This window comes from Anomaloglossus baeobatrachus, chromosome 9, assembly GCF_048569485.1.
Source record: "Anomaloglossus baeobatrachus isolate aAnoBae1 chromosome 9, aAnoBae1.hap1, whole genome shotgun sequence".
NCBI lineage: Eukaryota > Metazoa > Chordata > Amphibia > Anura > Aromobatidae > Anomaloglossus > Anomaloglossus baeobatrachus.
Genome location: NC_134361.1, coordinates 216,126,759 through 216,143,017, shown reverse-complemented (window position 1 = coordinate 216,143,017; position 16,259 = coordinate 216,126,759). Strand labels below are relative to the sequence as shown.

The window sequence follows — 16,259 nt, the reverse complement described above, 5'->3', positions numbered from 1 at the left end:
AACCTTTTAGTTTCTTTGTAATTTTTTTTTTTTTTTTTTTTTGGTTTGTAAGCTCAAATGATCCGAGGAGAATTGTAAATTTCAGAATTTCTGCCACCTTTTGTGCAGATAATGGACACCAAAGGCATATATCGCTTATACTATGGCCTGACGTCAGGTCTGGTCACAGGTCAGCTCTTAGACACCCATGTGGCATTATCCATAGAGCTTTCGGCCATTATAAATGGAGATGAGGTTTGGAGGTGACACTACTTATACTCAGTCTGACTCTTTTCCACGTCACCAGGGCTGTGTATAAGTATAGGCGACTGTGTCAAGGGAGGAATTTAGGTGAAGACCGCTAATGGTATCTTCATACAGGGTATCCAGACAACTGCACGACTTATTATATGATATGCATATGTGATTGCTGTTTTGCTTCTTGAGAAAGAAAAGAGAAACCACAAAATATAATATTTTATTGTTATATTAGCAAAAAACAACAAGCAAAAGTGTGACAAAACCATTTAAAAAGTGGGATGTCGTCCCACGCGTTTCGCCACCGGGTGTGCCTTTCTCAAGGGCTAGAGAGTGTGATTAAGTAGCTGCAATATGTCACTTCCGGGTTCCGATCCCGGACTTAAATATGCTTCCTTGTTGTTCACTGCTTGGGCACAATGGCTGGGGCGATTAGTACCATCAGCTGGTGAGTAATTATACTGCCCTCAACAGATATATATATAGTGCACATGAGCATTAGTGACCTCGCTCATCCCATTTCTTTCTCATGCTTACCGTATTGCTGGTGTTGATGCCATTATGGGATAGGTGCCCTCCTGCATACTTGAATTGCTGTTTTGCTTCTTGGCGCAGGGTCCTGGGTCACTTTGAGAAGCCTTTATTCCTCGAGCTCTGTAAGCACATGGTGTTCGTACAGCTCCATGAAGGGGAATACATTTTCCGCCCAGGACAGCTGGATAACAGTATTTATGTGGTCCAGGACGGGATGCTGGAAGTTTGCATTCAGGAAAGCGTGAGTGCGGTTACTTTTATTGTATTCTGTGTAGGTTTTATTAATTTGGCTTACAGCTTTTTTTTATGTAATATTTCTTGAACTGGTTAAAGCTTCACAAAGATATAAAGGGGTTGTCCATTCCCATTATTTCAGGAGCGTACCGCTTCCTTCATGCTGTGGAACGGTGTGCTCCTGAAGATGGACAGTTCACACCAGCGGTATGGCCGCCCATCCATGGTTAACTGTTTACACGGTTAAGGCTTTGTACTCAATTTAGATAGTATCCCTATTCAGAAAATAGGGGATTCCGTATTTTTCGGGCTATAAGACAAACCGGACCATAAGACGCACCCTGGTTTTAGAGGAGGAAAATAGAAAAATAAAATTTTAAGCAAAAAATGTGGTCATGACACATTGTTATGGGGCGAGGATCTGCTGCTGACACAGTTATGGGGGTAATCTCCCCAAATTCTCTAAGTAAGGTACCCCATCCTGGTAATGATCCTCCTCCCTTGTATATATATGTCCCTCATCCTGGTATAGCCCCCATCCTGCTATATACTGCCATCCTGGTATATGCTCCCGTCCTGCTATATACCCCATCCTGGCATATGGCTGCATCCTGCTATATACTCTATCCTGGCATATGGCTGCATCCTACTATATACTCTAGCCTGGCATATGGCTGCATCCTGCTATATACTCTTGCCTGGCATATGGCCGCATCCTGCTATATACCCAATCCTGGCATATGGCCGCATCCTGCTATATACCCCATCTTGGTGTATGTGCTCCCATCCTGGTATGTGCTCCCATCCTGCTATATACCTCCATCCTGCTATATACCCTGATCCTGGTATGTGCTCCCATCCTGGTATGTACTCCCATCCTGCTCTATTCCCCCATCCTGCTAAGTACCCCCATCCTGCTAAGTACCCCCATCCTGCGAAGTACCCCCATCCTGCTAAGTACCCCCATCCTGCTAAGTACCCCCATCCTGCTAAGTACCCCCATCCTGCTATATACTCCCATCCTGCTCATAATATACCCCCATCCTGGTATATGCCGTCATCCTGTGGCACACAAAAAAAATAAATGTTTCTACTCCCCTTTCCTCACTCCACGCAGCATCGCTCCTCCTCCTGTCTGTGCAGCAGCAGCGCCGCTTACCTGTGTGGAGCCGGCCACGATCCCTGCAGCATTACGATGTCCTCCTGTCTGTGCCAGCCGCAGCTGCGTGTGGACACGTGCGCACAGCGATGACGTCATCGCTGTGAGCACCACTAGTCTCCACACAGCCGCCGCTGGCAGACAGGAGGAGATTGCGATGCTGCAGGGATCATTGTCGGTGAGTATACTTATTCACTTCCCCCCCGAGCTGATGGTGATGCGCGGGGAGCAGTGAATACAGCCGCACATGATCACTCCAGGCTGTAGTTGCCAGGGGTGATCACGGCCAGCTGTGTACTATGCGCGTATCCCCTGCCCATCATCCCGCCCACCTGTCAGCGCCGGCTTCAGCGCTGAGAGATGGGTGGGAGGATGGACGTGCATATGAAATTTGCAGGCCCATGTGGTCACGCAGGCGCTGCTGCAGCCTGCTCATGCCCCGATGACCCTCATTCCCGCAGCCCTACATTCAGACTATAAGACGCACCCCCCACTTTCCCCCAACATTTTGGGGGGGAAAAGTGCGTCTTATAGTCCGAAAAATACTGTAACTGCCTAATATCTGGAGGCCATTCATTGTCTCTGGGACAGTCCAAAAGGCAGAGAATGAACCGGGCTGATCAGTAAGTTATCCGTATAATAGGGGATACATTTTCATTTTGGAAATATCCTTTAATGTCTTGTCAGTGGAGGAAAAATGGAAGATTTTTGGGTACTCACCGTAAAATCTTTTTCAGCCTTCATTGGGGGACACCGGACCATGGGTATATGCTGCTCTTGCTAGGAGGCTGACACTGGGCAAACTAAATAGAAAAAAAGTTCGCTCCTCATCCGCTGTATACACCCCGTGACTGACCAGGAACCCAGACAGTTTAGTGTACAAGTTGTAGGAGAAGTTGTAACTGCAGTTATACAAGAAATGAGAAAATTACTAATCTCAAGAGAGCGGGTGCTGCGTCACCCCATGAAGGCTCAGAGAAAAAGATTTTACGGTGAGTACACAAAAATCTTCCTTTCTCTCTCGCCTTATTGGGGGACACCGGATCATGGGACGTCATAAAACAGTCCCTGGGTGGGAACGAAACCATTACCAACTGGTAAGGTCAGACGAACAGACTGACCGTTAACCATAAAGGTAGGAAAAACTGTGACGGGTCCCTCTGAGTAAGAGCTACTTTGCACACTACGACATCGCAGCTGCGATGTCGATGGGGTCAAATCGAAAGTGACGCACATCCGGCGTCGCTGTCGATATCTGAGTGTGTAAATCGTTTTTGATACCATTAACGAGCGCAAAAGCGTCGAAATCGTATCATCGGTGCAGCGTCTGTCATTTCCATAATTTCGGAAGGACCAATGTTACGATGTTGTTCTTCGTTCCTGCGGCACCACACATCGCTGTGTGTGTAGCCGCAGGAGCGAGGAACATCTCCTACCTGCGTCCTGCAGCTCACGCCGGCTATGCGGAAGGACGGAGGTGGGCGCAATGTTTACGTCCCGCTCATCTCCGCCCCTCCGCTTCTATTGGCCGCCTGCCATGTGACGCCGCTCGACCCGCCCCCTTAGTAAGGAGGCGGGTCGCCGGCCAGAGCGACGTCGCAGGGTATGTAAAGTCCATGTGAAGCTGCTGTAGCGATAATGTTTGCTACGGCAGCTATCACAAGAGATAACGACGGGGGCGGGGACTATCGCGCTCGGCATCGCAAGCATCGGCTTGCAATGTCGCAGTGTGCAAAGTACCCCTTAGAGTGGAACTACTGCCGCCTGCCAACCTGTCTCCCTCAGGCAGTGTCCGCAGAAGCCAGAATCTGGTGAACATGAGTGAGGACGCTTGACCAGGTAGCGGCTTTGCAAAGTTTAGCCGCCGAAGTTTGAAGGCGAATAGCTCAAGAAGCTCCCACCGCTCGGGTGGAATGAGCCCTGTACGCCTCTAGGATAGCAGATCTAATCCAACTGCCAATCGTGGATTTCGAGGCTGAGGCGCCCTTATTGTGCCCCTCTGGGAGTACAAAGAGTGCGTCTGATTGCAAAACGGAGCTGTCCTTGAAAGAGCTCTGGAGATCTAGATTTCTCGATGTACATTCTGCAGGGCCTTCTTGAATGAATGAACCGGAGCAGGACAGAATGAAGTAAGGACGAAGTCTTCATTAAGATGAAAGGGAGAAACTATCCTTGGTAGAAAAGGCGGTGAGGGCCGGCAAACCATGTTGTCTTGGTGAAAAACTAGGGAGAGGGCCCTAATTCTGAAACTCGCCTCCAGACGTGATAGCCATTAAGAACGCAACCTTCCAGGAGCGTAATGAGAGAGATTTCTCACAGAGGTGCAAAAGGCGATTGCTGGAGGACTTCTAATAAATCCAGGGCCTGACAATAGGTGGAAACAAGATGGGCGACACCATGAAGAAACGTGCGTACCTGCGACCAAGACCCTAGCCACTTCTGGAAAAACCAAAGGAGGGTGACCTGTGCCTTGAGAGTACTGAGGGCTAGTTCAGAATCAAGGCCCACCTGTGGAAAGGCGGAAATTGGACGAGGAAAGAATAAGCGGCGACTTTCCATGTTGTTCGCACCAAAAAGAAACTATCTCCAGGTTCCATGATAAATACGAGCCGAGAAGGGCTTTTGAGCATTTATCACAATGGAAATGACCTGGGGGTTAGATTGGCTCTGGCTAGAATCCAGGGTTCAAGAACCACGCCGTCAAACGCAGACGAGCGGAGTTCTGGTAGCAAATAGGCCCATGCGACAGAAGATCTGGGAGAGTCGCCTAGTAGCTGGACGAGCTCCGAGTACCAGGCTCTCCTGAGCCAATCTGAGGCTCCCCATATCACAAAGACTCCCTCCGCCTTGACCTTTTTAATCACCCTCAGAATGAGGGGAAGCGGAGGGAATATGTAGGGGAGACGGAACTGCGACCACGGCAAGACCAGAGCCTATTGTGTGCAGGTTGCGGGAACGCACTATGGACGGGTAGACCTTGGCGTTTTGGTGAGATGTTATTTGAGGACCCCACCTGTGACAGATCTGCTGGAACACCTCGTCATGGAGAGACCATTCTCCCGCTGCCAGACCGTCTCTGCTAGGAAGTCCACGGGCCAGTTTTCTACTCTTGGAATGTGAACCGCAGAGATAGCAGAGGCGCGAGTCTCTGCCCAACGAAGGATCTGTGTGACCTCCTTCATCGCAGCAAAGCTGCGGATCCCTCCTTGATGATTTATGTATGCCACTGCAGTGGCATTGTCAGAGTGAATCTGAACATGGCGACCCAAGAGAGGCGGGAGGAACCCCAGAAGAGAGTAAAAGAAAGGCCTGAACACATGAAAACAGGCCCATGTCCACCTCCTAGGACACTAAGCAAAAAACTGGCTGGGTTCCTGGTCAGTCACGGGGTATATACTGTGGAGGAGGAGCTAACTTTTTTTCTTACTTTGCCTATATCACGGTTGGGAATTTAGGGAAATCCACAAATGGAGTTTTTCAGAGTCACAGAGACGGATTTCAAATCGATCTGCGCAGATATAAATGAATCAGACAATGAAACGTGTTCACTGATTGAGCAGAAGTCAACTTCTGACCCGTGTATTAAAGAATCTTGTAATTATACAATACAATATTCGACTTCGACCTTGTAGCAAGAACAAGGAGTCAACATCCCACATCCCACATGGTGTGAACCAACTGATTATGAATTCTCTCAGTATGTTATGAATACCTTTTTGTTCTTTGTTCACCTTGGCTTCATTATCTTTGTTAACATATTGCGGAATACACATTTTAGAATCCTATTATGACGCTTCTATACGATTGTCATATAGACACACAGATAATTATGCAACGACATCTATACTTTGTCCAGATGTAATAAGATGATCTGTGTATATAAATAAACAAACGGCCTATAGCCCAGGCCTACCCTTACACCTAATGTCAGCCTCCTGGCATCAGCAGCATACACCCATGGTCCTCTGTCCCCCCAATATGGCAAGAGAGAAACTCTCTTCTATCACCACGTGTACAGTACAGATCAAAAGTTTGGACACACCTTCTCATTCAAAGAGTTTTCTTTATTTTCATGACTCTAAAAATTGTAGATTCACATTGAAGGCATCAAAACTATGAAATACTTAAAGTGTGAAACAAACAACTGAAAATATGTCTTATATTCTAGGTTCTTCAAAGTAGCCACCTTTTGCTTTGATTACTGCTTTGCACACTCTTTGCATTCTCTTGATGAGCTTCACGAGGTAGTCACCGGAAATGGTCTTCCAACAGTCTTGAAGGAGTTCCCAGAGATGTTTAGCACTTGTTGGCCCTTTTGCCTTCACTCTGCGGTCCAGCTCACCCCAAACCATCTCGATTGGGTTCAGGTCTGGTGACTGTGGAGGCCAGGTCATCTGGCGTAGTCCCCCATCGCTCTCCTTCTTAGTCACATAGCCCTTACACAGCCTGCAGGTGTGTTTGGGGTCATTGTCCTGTTGAAAAATAAATGATGGTCCAACTAAACGCAAACCGGATGGAATAGCACGCCGCTGCAAGATGCTGTGGTAGCCATGCTGGTTCTGTATGCCTTCAATTTTGAATAAATCCCCAACAGTGTCACCAGCAAAGCCCCCCACACCATCACACCTCCTCCTCCATGCTTCACGGTGGGAACCAGCCATGTAGAGTCCATCCGTTCACCTTTTCTACAAAGACACGGTGGTTGGATCCAAAGATCTCAAATTTGGACTCCTCAGAGCAAAGCACAGATTTCCACTGGTCTAATGTCCATTCCTTGTGTTCTTTAGCCCAAACAAGTCTCTTCTGCTTGTTCCTGTCCTTAGCAGGGGTTTCCTAGCAGCTATTTTACCATGAAGGCCTGCCGCATAAAGTCTCCCCTTAACAGTTTTTCTAGAGATAAGGTGTGTCCAAACTTTTGGTCTGTACTGTATGTGGCTAACATTGGCGCCATTATCTTTGGCACGGCCAGAGATGGCGGAGTACAGCAGGATGCCAACGGGCCCTTTGAATGGGGAATAACGTCTAAACACGGTCCAAACCCTTAATAATACAATACAATACAAAAGTCTACATCTTCTGGACGACTGCTCCTACTGCACCGGGCGGCGTTTAATTATGTGTTCGCTTTGAGCGTCTTCTTGTCTGATTTAACAATGAGGCGACTTTAATGTCTTATACATAGAACAGCGCTCGGATATATTTTTAGAAAGTTTAGGTTTTTGTGAACATAGAATGACCGAAAAACATCCCCTGACATTTAACACAGCGATTATAAGGGCGGACATATTGGCTTCATCATCTTTAAGTATTTCCATCTCTAGGATACTATTGTCAGGGGGAAGCAAAAAAATAAATAAAAAAACTAGGTGTGTACAGAGCCCTGCCATGTTTGTGTTAATGTTTAGTGTTTTATTGTCCCTTCAGGATGGTAATGAGATGGTGGTGAAGGAAGTCCTGGCTGGGGACAGCGTGCACAGTCTGCTCAGTATCCTCGATGTCATCACAGTGAGTTCAGCTCTTGATGCACTTTATTCATTTCATCTGTCCATCAGATTGGTACGTCATGACCCATAATCTACACATTGTATTCTTGCTTTGCTGAGCCATATTGTCCAGATAAAGTACTCGCATCCATCAGGAAACGCTCTAAAATTGTCCGTTACCTATTTATTCAGCCAACCGCCATCTATACCGGCTGCCCCCATACACCCGGGCCGAGTGTGCATGTTTATTTTTATGGCAAAAGGGAATATTTGTCTGGGGCAAAAACCTAGATGACTATTTTAAGTTATCTAATATATAAAGCTGAATGTGTGTATGTGTGTAAGTATGTATGTCCGGGATTGGCATCTACACCGTCGCAGCTACAAAATTTTGCACACTCACGCTTCTGGACCCCGAGAGCGTCATAGGCTATGTTTTGAAGGGAAATTTTAACCCCGCACTTTAGTTATTCACCAAAAAACCTGCCTCCATTAAAGCGAATGGAGCTGGGAGCCACAGTGCAGCCAGAACGTCAGAAGAATGCGCAGCCACGCCCTTAAATGGAATGTTGGCGTGACACAATTCAGCCAGGGAAAGAGACAGACATAGACAGGGTAAGAGACAGACTGACAGGGAAAGAGAGAGACAGGTTAACAGACAGACACAGACACAGACAGACAGACACAGAAAAAGAGACAGACACAGGGAAAGAGACAGACACAGACAGACACAGGGAAAGAGACAGACACAGGGAAAGAGACAGACACAGGGAAAGAGACAGACACAGGGAAAGAGACAGACACAGGGAAAGAGACAGACACAGGGAAAGAGACAGACACAGGGAAAGAGACAGACACAGGGAAAGAGACAGACACAGGGAAAGAGACCGACACAGGGAAAGAGACAGACACAGGGAAAGAGACAGACACAGGGAAAGAGACAGACACAGGGAAAGAGACAGACACAGGGAAAGAGACAGACACAGGGAAAGAGACAGACACAGGGAAAGAGATGTATACGGAGGGGGAGACAGACATTATAATTACATTTCTATCTATTTGTTTTGTGTTTTTTGTGTGCAGAATACATTTTTGTCAATACATTCTATTTTGTTAACAGCAATTATTAACCCAGGCGAAGCCGGGTAGTACAGCTAGTATTTTATATAATTATCAGTGGGTGACGGCACAGTGATCTGTCGTCAATAGCACCGTTTGTAAATAGGGCTTAAAACTAAGCACAGTGTTAGGTTGACCAATAGGTCACAACTGTTGCCAGCGATGACCAAAGTCCCAGGGCCCCCCTTAGCTTCCCTCAGCCCTAATGAGATACAGACAGACGCTGATATCTGCACATAAGGTAAGAAGGAGTGTGCGCTCCGAAGAAGACTGCTAGTTTATTATCACATACAGGGTTTATCAACCTAATAGGGGCGTAGCTATGTCATGTACAGAGACACAAGTTTCATTTCCCAAAGAAGCATAAATGAGTTTCGATTCTTGGCGTAAGCGTAACTTTCCATTTGTCAGTAAAAAACACAACTCTCATTGTCTTAGACTAGGCGCAGGTCTTATCTCTGTCCTTGGGTCTCAGCGTCTAGAGTCCTTGAATCCGCTCTCAGCGTCATAGCGTAGCTGGGCTTGTTTGTTCATCTTGCAAAACATGAATGTCCATCTATTCAATTTTAAGTTAATTCTTTCCTCACAACAGCACTAAAAAGCTTACGGCTGCAATATAAAGACCCCCATTCTCAGCAGCGGTGGGCTGCGGCTGTGTTTCTCTACAGTGCAGAGAAGAGGCATGGTCACATGAATGGCTAGAGGAACTGAAGAGGGGAAACACACTGTGCCTGGTTTTGGCATGTTTATCCCTAGCCTCTCATTTGAATGATCTGTCCCATTCGGGGGTCTCAATTACCTTGGAGAATTCGGAGGGGTCCTGGCGTGCAGGCTGTCCAGGCACTGTGTAGAGGCAACCATGGCAGGTGTTTGTTAGAGGGCAAATAAACAAAAAAATTTAACCAGTGCAGCAGGGGATTCACGGAGAGGTCATAGAAGCCTGGATAAAATAGATATGGGGTCTGAAGGGCACCTGGTGCAGGAGTGGTTAAACTGCGGTCTGTCCCCCTCAATGGTGCTGGCAAAAAACAGCAGCTGGATCTTCTGCTTTGGGGCAGTCTATATAAAAAAAAAAACTGACCCGCACATCCAACAGGTGTGAACAGGTGCTAGCTGAAAACACATACAGTTGCATGCTAAAATGCTAACAATGAATAAGGCAACTCTGGTATTGCATTACTGCTATAGGAATATTTGAAAAAAATAGATATTTAGCTTATGTATTGGCCAATGCATGTAACCCCGGTCACCAATGGCAAGGTATATCTCTGTATACAGGCAACCTAATTTCAAATGCTACTATCTAGGTAAAAAACCTACATGTCTAGGCAACTAGGATCCAGCAATAAAGGGGTATGAACACAGCCTGGTTATAGGGCGGAGTGCTCAATCAGAAAGAAATGCACTACAACTAGATCAAAAAGACTGACCCGCACATCCAACAGGTTAGGTTCCTAGTAGTGTTGAGCGGACCCGGACTTGAAAAATCCAGATACGCGCAGTTTCAGCGGTTAATCCGGGTCAGACCCGGGCGCACGATCTGGATTTTTTTTTTCCCATCTCTCCCTCCCTCCCTCTCTCCCTCTCCCCTTCCCCCTCCCTCCCTCTCCCTCCCTCTCCCTCCCTCCCTCCCTCCCCCTCCCTCTCCCTCCCTCCCTCCCTCTCTCCCTCCCTCTCTCCCTCTCTCCCTCCCTCTCTCCCTCTCTCCCTCCCTCTCTCCCTCCCTCTCTCTCCCCCCCCTCTCTTCCCCCCTCTCCGCACCCCCCCTCTCTCCCCCCTCTCTCTCTCCCCCCCCCTCTCCCCCCCCCTCTCCCCCCCTCTCTCTCCACCCCCCTCTCTCCCCCCCTCTCTCTCCCCCCCCTCTCTCCCCCCCCTCTCTCCCCCCCCTCTCTCCCCCCCCTCTCTCCCCCCCCTCTCTCCCCCCCTCTCTCTCCCCCCCTCTCTCTCCCCCCCTCTCTCTCCCCCCCTCTCTCTCCCCCCCCTCTCTCCCCCCCCTCTCTCCCCCCCCTCTCTCCCCCCCCTCTCTCTCCCCCCCTCTCTCTCCCCCCCTCTCCCTCCCTCTCCCCCCCTCTCACCCCCCCCTCTCTCTCCCCCCTCTCTCCCCCCCCTCTCTCCCTCCTCTCTCTCTCTCTCTCTTCCCCCTCTCTCTTCCCCCTCTCTCTCCCCCCTCTCTCCCTCTCCACCCCCCTCTCTCTCCACCCCCCTCTCTCTCCACCCCCCTCTCTCTCCACCCCCCTCTCTCTCCCCCCCTCTCTCTCCCCCCCTCTCTCTCCCCCCCCTCTCTCCCCCCCTCTCTCTCCCCCCCGCTCTCTCTCCCCCCCGCTCTCTCTCCCCCCCCGCTCTCTCTCCCCCCCGCTCTCTCCCCCCCCCGCTCTCTCCCCCCCGCTCTCTCTCCCCCCGCTCTCTCCCTCTCACCCTCTCCCCCCCCCCTCTCTCTCTGCTCCTTCCTCTCTGCCCCTCGTTCTCGTTCCTAGATATATACTTTGCCCGCTGGGTAAAGGGCCCACATGCAGTGGCCAATACATAAGCTTATGATCTCCTCCTTTTTTTTTTTTTTTTTATAATAATCCTATAGCAGTAAGGCAATACCAGAGTTCCTGTATTCATTGTTAGCATTCTAGAGTGCAGCTGTATGTGTTTTGAGGCAGTTTATAGCTTATGAAAAGGACGTTGGCCAGGAGAAGACTCCTAATAGGTGCAGGTAATGGCTGGAACCTGGGAAGAGAAAACTGGGGAAAGTAAGTCCCTCTAAAGAAAATAGAAGCAAAGGCACTAAAGGTGACAGAGAGCCCATTGAGCCGGGCGGTGGGGTGGGAGGAGGCACTAGGCCGCCATGAAAATAAAATAAAAATTGCGACTTAGACACAAATTGGGGACCTTGATTTATTGGGGCTCCCCAGCTACAAGGCCCCCCAGAGCTGTAGTCTGCTACAGCCCAGAGGTGGTAAAGATGCCTGGCCATTCATAGAGAGAAGGGAGGGTCAGGGGCCGCCAAAGACCCACATGAAATGGCACAAAAGGGAACCAGAAAGACAGAAACTAGTTGCAGAGAAGCTGCAAGAAAGTAGAAGAAAAGTATCCAAAGGGGCTGTAAACGGAAGAAAGATGGCTCAGCGGGGAATAAAGCGGAGGCAGACCAGGGGATGGCACCAACTAGAACCTGTGGGAGATGGGATTGTCGCCTGCTGACTCGGGGGATTCTACCCAACCATCCTGTGAATAATACTCGCCCACCCAACGTCTTCGGACGGCTGCGCAGTCATCTCTTCAGTGGCCTCACTGTCGTGGCAGCACCGGCAGCAGTTTCATGTGAGTGGCAGTGAAAGGTGTTCGCTGCGAGGTAAACTACTGTGGAGGGCAAGCTGCGTCCTACCTGGGATGGAGGACATCCAGATGCCCTGGGGAAAAAAGAATAAATAATAAAAAACAGTGAGAAAACCTGATACAGGAGGTGTCTGCCTCCTACAGACACTGATCCACCACTGAGCGGCCAGTGTCTGAGGAGGGGGTGCAGATCACCACCGGGCAGCCATATGTGGTGCCTCCTGGTGGCGGGGCCTGTATCCCAATCCTGTAGCTGAGGAGGGGGTGCACATCACTGTGCAGCCAAGTGTGGCGCCTCCTTGTGGCGGGGCCTGTACCCCAATCCTGTAGCTGAGGAGGGGGTGCACATCACTGTGCAGCCAAGTGTGGCGCCTCCTTGTGGCGGGGCCTGTACCCCAATCCTGTATCTGAGGAGGAGGTGCATATCACTGTGCAGCCAAGTGTGGCGCCTCCTTGTGGCGGGGCCTGTACCCCAATCCTGTAGCTGAGGAGGGGGTGCACATCACTGTGCAGCCAAGTGTGGTGCCTCCTTGTGGCGGGGCCTGTACCCCAATCCTGTATCTGAGGAGGAGGTGCATATCACTGTGCAGCCAAGTGTGGCGCCTCCTTGTGGCGGGGCCTGTACCCCAATCCTGTATCTGAGGAGGAGGTGCATATCACTGTGCAGCCAAGTGTGGCGCCTCCTTGTGGCGGGGCCTGTACCCCAATCCTGTATCTGAGGAGGAGGTGCATATCACTGTGCAGCCAAGTGTGGCGCCTCCTGGTGGCGGGGCCTTTACCCCAATCCTGTAGCTGAGGAGGGGGTGTACATCACTGTGCAGCCAAGTGTGGCGCATCCTTGTGGCGGGTCTTGTACCCCCAATCCTGTAGCTGAGGAGGGGGTGTACATCACTGTGCAGCCAAGTGTGGCGCATCCTTGTGGCGGGGCCTTTACCCCAATCCTGTAGCTGAGGAGGGGGTGTACATCACTGTGCAGCCAAGTGTGGCGCATCCTTGTGGCGGGGCCTGTACCCCAATCCTGTAGCTGAGGAGGGGGTGCATATCAGTGTGCAGCTAAGTGTGGCGCCTCCTTGTGGCGGGGTCTTGTACCCCCGATCCTGTATCTGAGGAGGAGGTGCATATCACTGCAGCCAAGTGTGGCGCCTCCTGGTGGCGGGTCCTGTACCCACGATCCTTGTATCCTGAGGAGAAGGTGCATATCACTGTGCAGCCAAGTGTGGCGCCTCCTGGTGGCGGGTCCTGTACCCCCGATCCTGTATCTGAGGAGGAGGTGCATATCACTGTGCAGCCAAGTGTGGCGCCTCCTGGTGGCGGGGCCTGTACCCCCAATCCTGTATCTGAGGAAGGGGTGCAGATCACCGGGCAGCCAAGTGTGGCGCCTACTGGTGGCGGGTCCTGTACCCCCCGATCCCTTGTCCCCAAATGTTGTTAATGAGAAAGAGAAAATCTTGCACCTACATTCAATCACCAGACACCACAGATATCGCTCACTCCTCGCTGCTTCATTTAGTAGCAATTGCATTGTAATGGAGAATGAGTGATCGTCTGTCACATTTCCCGTCGCTGCGCCCGGCCGCGGATCCTGAAATGTATTTAGGCTCCGTATGATCTTTCATTATTCTTCCCCTTGAGATATTTGTCGGCTATGTTTTTCTTCCAGATCTAATAAATTAGATTGCGGCGGTGGAGCTGGATGATTACTATCCTTCGCTGCGTTACAGCCGCACCGTCCACAGAGACCGCGCAGCCCCCCGCTTATAAGGCGCCTTCTAAATTATCCGTTTATATTGCCCTGAGAAAAATGATTTTCTCAATTTCCAAGAAGGCCGCCTTGTCCTACAGTTCAGTGTTGTGTACGGATGGGGAGGGGGGGCGGCCATTTGAGCTTCGTTTTGCCTCTGACCGGCTTGTAATTACTTTATTACAGCTCCTGTGTTTACATCTCTCTATATAATGTCTGCAGACCTCTGGAATAAAGTGTGGGGATTTATTATCACCATAACGGCTGGTTGGATGAAAGCTCTTTTCACTTCTCCAAATAGAACCATGAAGCTTTCTCTCCCGATGCCTTAGACATGTGCACGCTCACTCCGGCTGAGTGTGCATGTGTTTTCATTAGAGAGCGGGAAGTTGGCTCTTGCTTATCTCCCCTGAGAACAAAAGGATCGAGTAAGATATTCACCATTGCCCGATCCTTATTTCCCCAATGTCATTTGTAATGGAGAATCAGGAGACCCCCACACAGATCCCCAAAATCTCCTGTATATTGGTATCTACTTAAAGCATATTTTACCTGGCCATGTTAACAGTATGGATGACCACGCTAACATGAGTTAACCCAATTTTTTTTTTTCACCCCAGGGACATCCGGCTCCTTATAAGACCGTATCGGCCAGAGCTGCCAACGCATCCACCATCCTGCGTCTTCCCGCAAATGCCTTCCAAGACGTGTTTGCCAAATACCCGGAGACACTAGTCCGAGTGGTGCAGGTAATATTGTGGAGGTGGCACTGAGCTATAGCTTGTTTGTTCAAACGTAATAAGAATATCTGTGTATATAAATAATCAAAATGTAGATGTAGTTGCATAATTATCTATCTGTCTATGTAGCCAACGCATAGACCCATAATATAATTCAAAGCTGTATAGTCATAAAGAAGTTAACCAAAGATAATGAAGCCAAAATGTGAAGCTGCAAAGTCTTATCAGTAGAATTCGCACAGAAAGAATATACAAGAAACAAACAATGTGCTGGGAGAAATTAGGGAGTGAAATACTCCTTACTCCCTTTTTCTAGCTTCAAGGTTAGAAATGCAAACTGTATCATTGGGTTTCTTCCAATACACGAGCTCAGTGGATAACGCTGGCTGAAAGAGAGAACAAGTCTGTGTTCATTATCTTATACATTGATATATCGGCACTAATATACAGCTAATACGGCACAGTCTCTGAATATCCCGAACGAAGACTACATTAGCAGTCTTTACCTAAATTCCTCCTTTGACAATATCTATTGTTATCTACTGTGTATAAATAAGTGCAACCTGCTCCAATCACAACTGCACAAATATGCAATGGTGACCACATATACCTTCACATTGATTATTACTGTATTTTCTGGATTATAAGACACACTTTTTCCCCTTCAAAACTGGGAGTAAAATGGGGGTGCATCCTATAATTCAGGTATGGCTTACCGGGGCAGCGGTGGTGGAGCGGGGTCATAGGAGGCAGGATCAGCAATGCTGAGGGCTTGGAAGGAGGAGGCGGCACTGCAGTGGAGCGGCTCAGAAGAGTCACAGGGCGGGGTGTTGCGGCGGACGCCACTGATCTGGCTGTGGCTTGGGGTGGACTTCAAGAAAATGGAGGCGGCGCGTGCGCAGATTGCCGCAATGAACTTCAAGAAAATGGCCGAAGTCCTATCTGCGCACGTGCGGCCTCCACGGCCATTTTCCTGAAGTCCATCTCATCACCTCTGGGCGATTCAGTGGAGCTCGCTGGCCGCCGGCAGATCAATGGAGCCCGCCACCGCTGAGCAGCTCCTTTATACAGACCTTTTAAAGAACAATGCATATTGCTGTATTTTAATTTCTATTTCTGTGTTAGTGTTATGTAACAGTTTTCAATAACACAAAAAAAGTGGAACCTTTCATATATATTGATACAGGCCAGGTAATCCGCATGCGCCCATTACAATAACGCCAAGGGGCATAACAAGAAATCGCGGGGTACCAATTCTTTGTTAACCCCACCAGGGGTTTATAGAAATGACATGTGACTTCGTATATTAGTGATTTCCCATGTGACGTCTCCTTTTTCTATTACTGATGTCATTTGCGGCTGCTTTTTCCTTGTCTTTTGCACTTTGTTGTTTTCCCCTTCACACCTCCTGCAGATTTAGTCTCGGGTGCTAGTGTCTGCGATTCCGGTTATTAGACCTAGGAACGGTTCCTGGCCTAAAAAGAAACCTTTGGACTTGATACAATTTTTTTAAGAAGTTCTTCGCTTTCATAATTAACCCCTTTCTTTCTTCCCCCGCAGATCATCATGGTCCGGTTGCAAAGAGTGACGTTTTTGGCTCTTCATAATTACCTTGGATTGACGACCGAACTGTTCAACTCGGTGAGTAGCGGTTTTGAGGACCGTGACCCTCTCTTGGCCCTGTCCGG

At 49.1% G+C, this 16,259-nt stretch overlaps 1 protein-coding gene across 5 annotated transcripts in view; it reads left to right on the top strand.

Moving 5' to 3' along the window:
• The window catches only part of PNPLA7 (patatin like domain 7, lysophospholipase), a 207,482-nt gene that overhangs the window by 49,014 nt on the left and 142,209 nt on the right, over window positions 1-16,259 (top strand). For all 5 annotated transcript variants that reach the window (XM_075324460.1, XM_075324462.1, XM_075324461.1 and 2 more), the window contains 4 exons: window positions 853-1,012; window positions 7,589-7,669; window positions 14,452-14,580; window positions 16,132-16,212. In XM_075324460.1, the coding sequence (XP_075180575.1) occupies window positions 853-1,012; window positions 7,589-7,669; window positions 14,452-14,580; window positions 16,132-16,212 (451 nt within the window). The remainder of the gene's footprint in view (window positions 1-852; window positions 1,013-7,588; window positions 7,670-14,451; window positions 14,581-16,131; window positions 16,213-16,259) is intronic.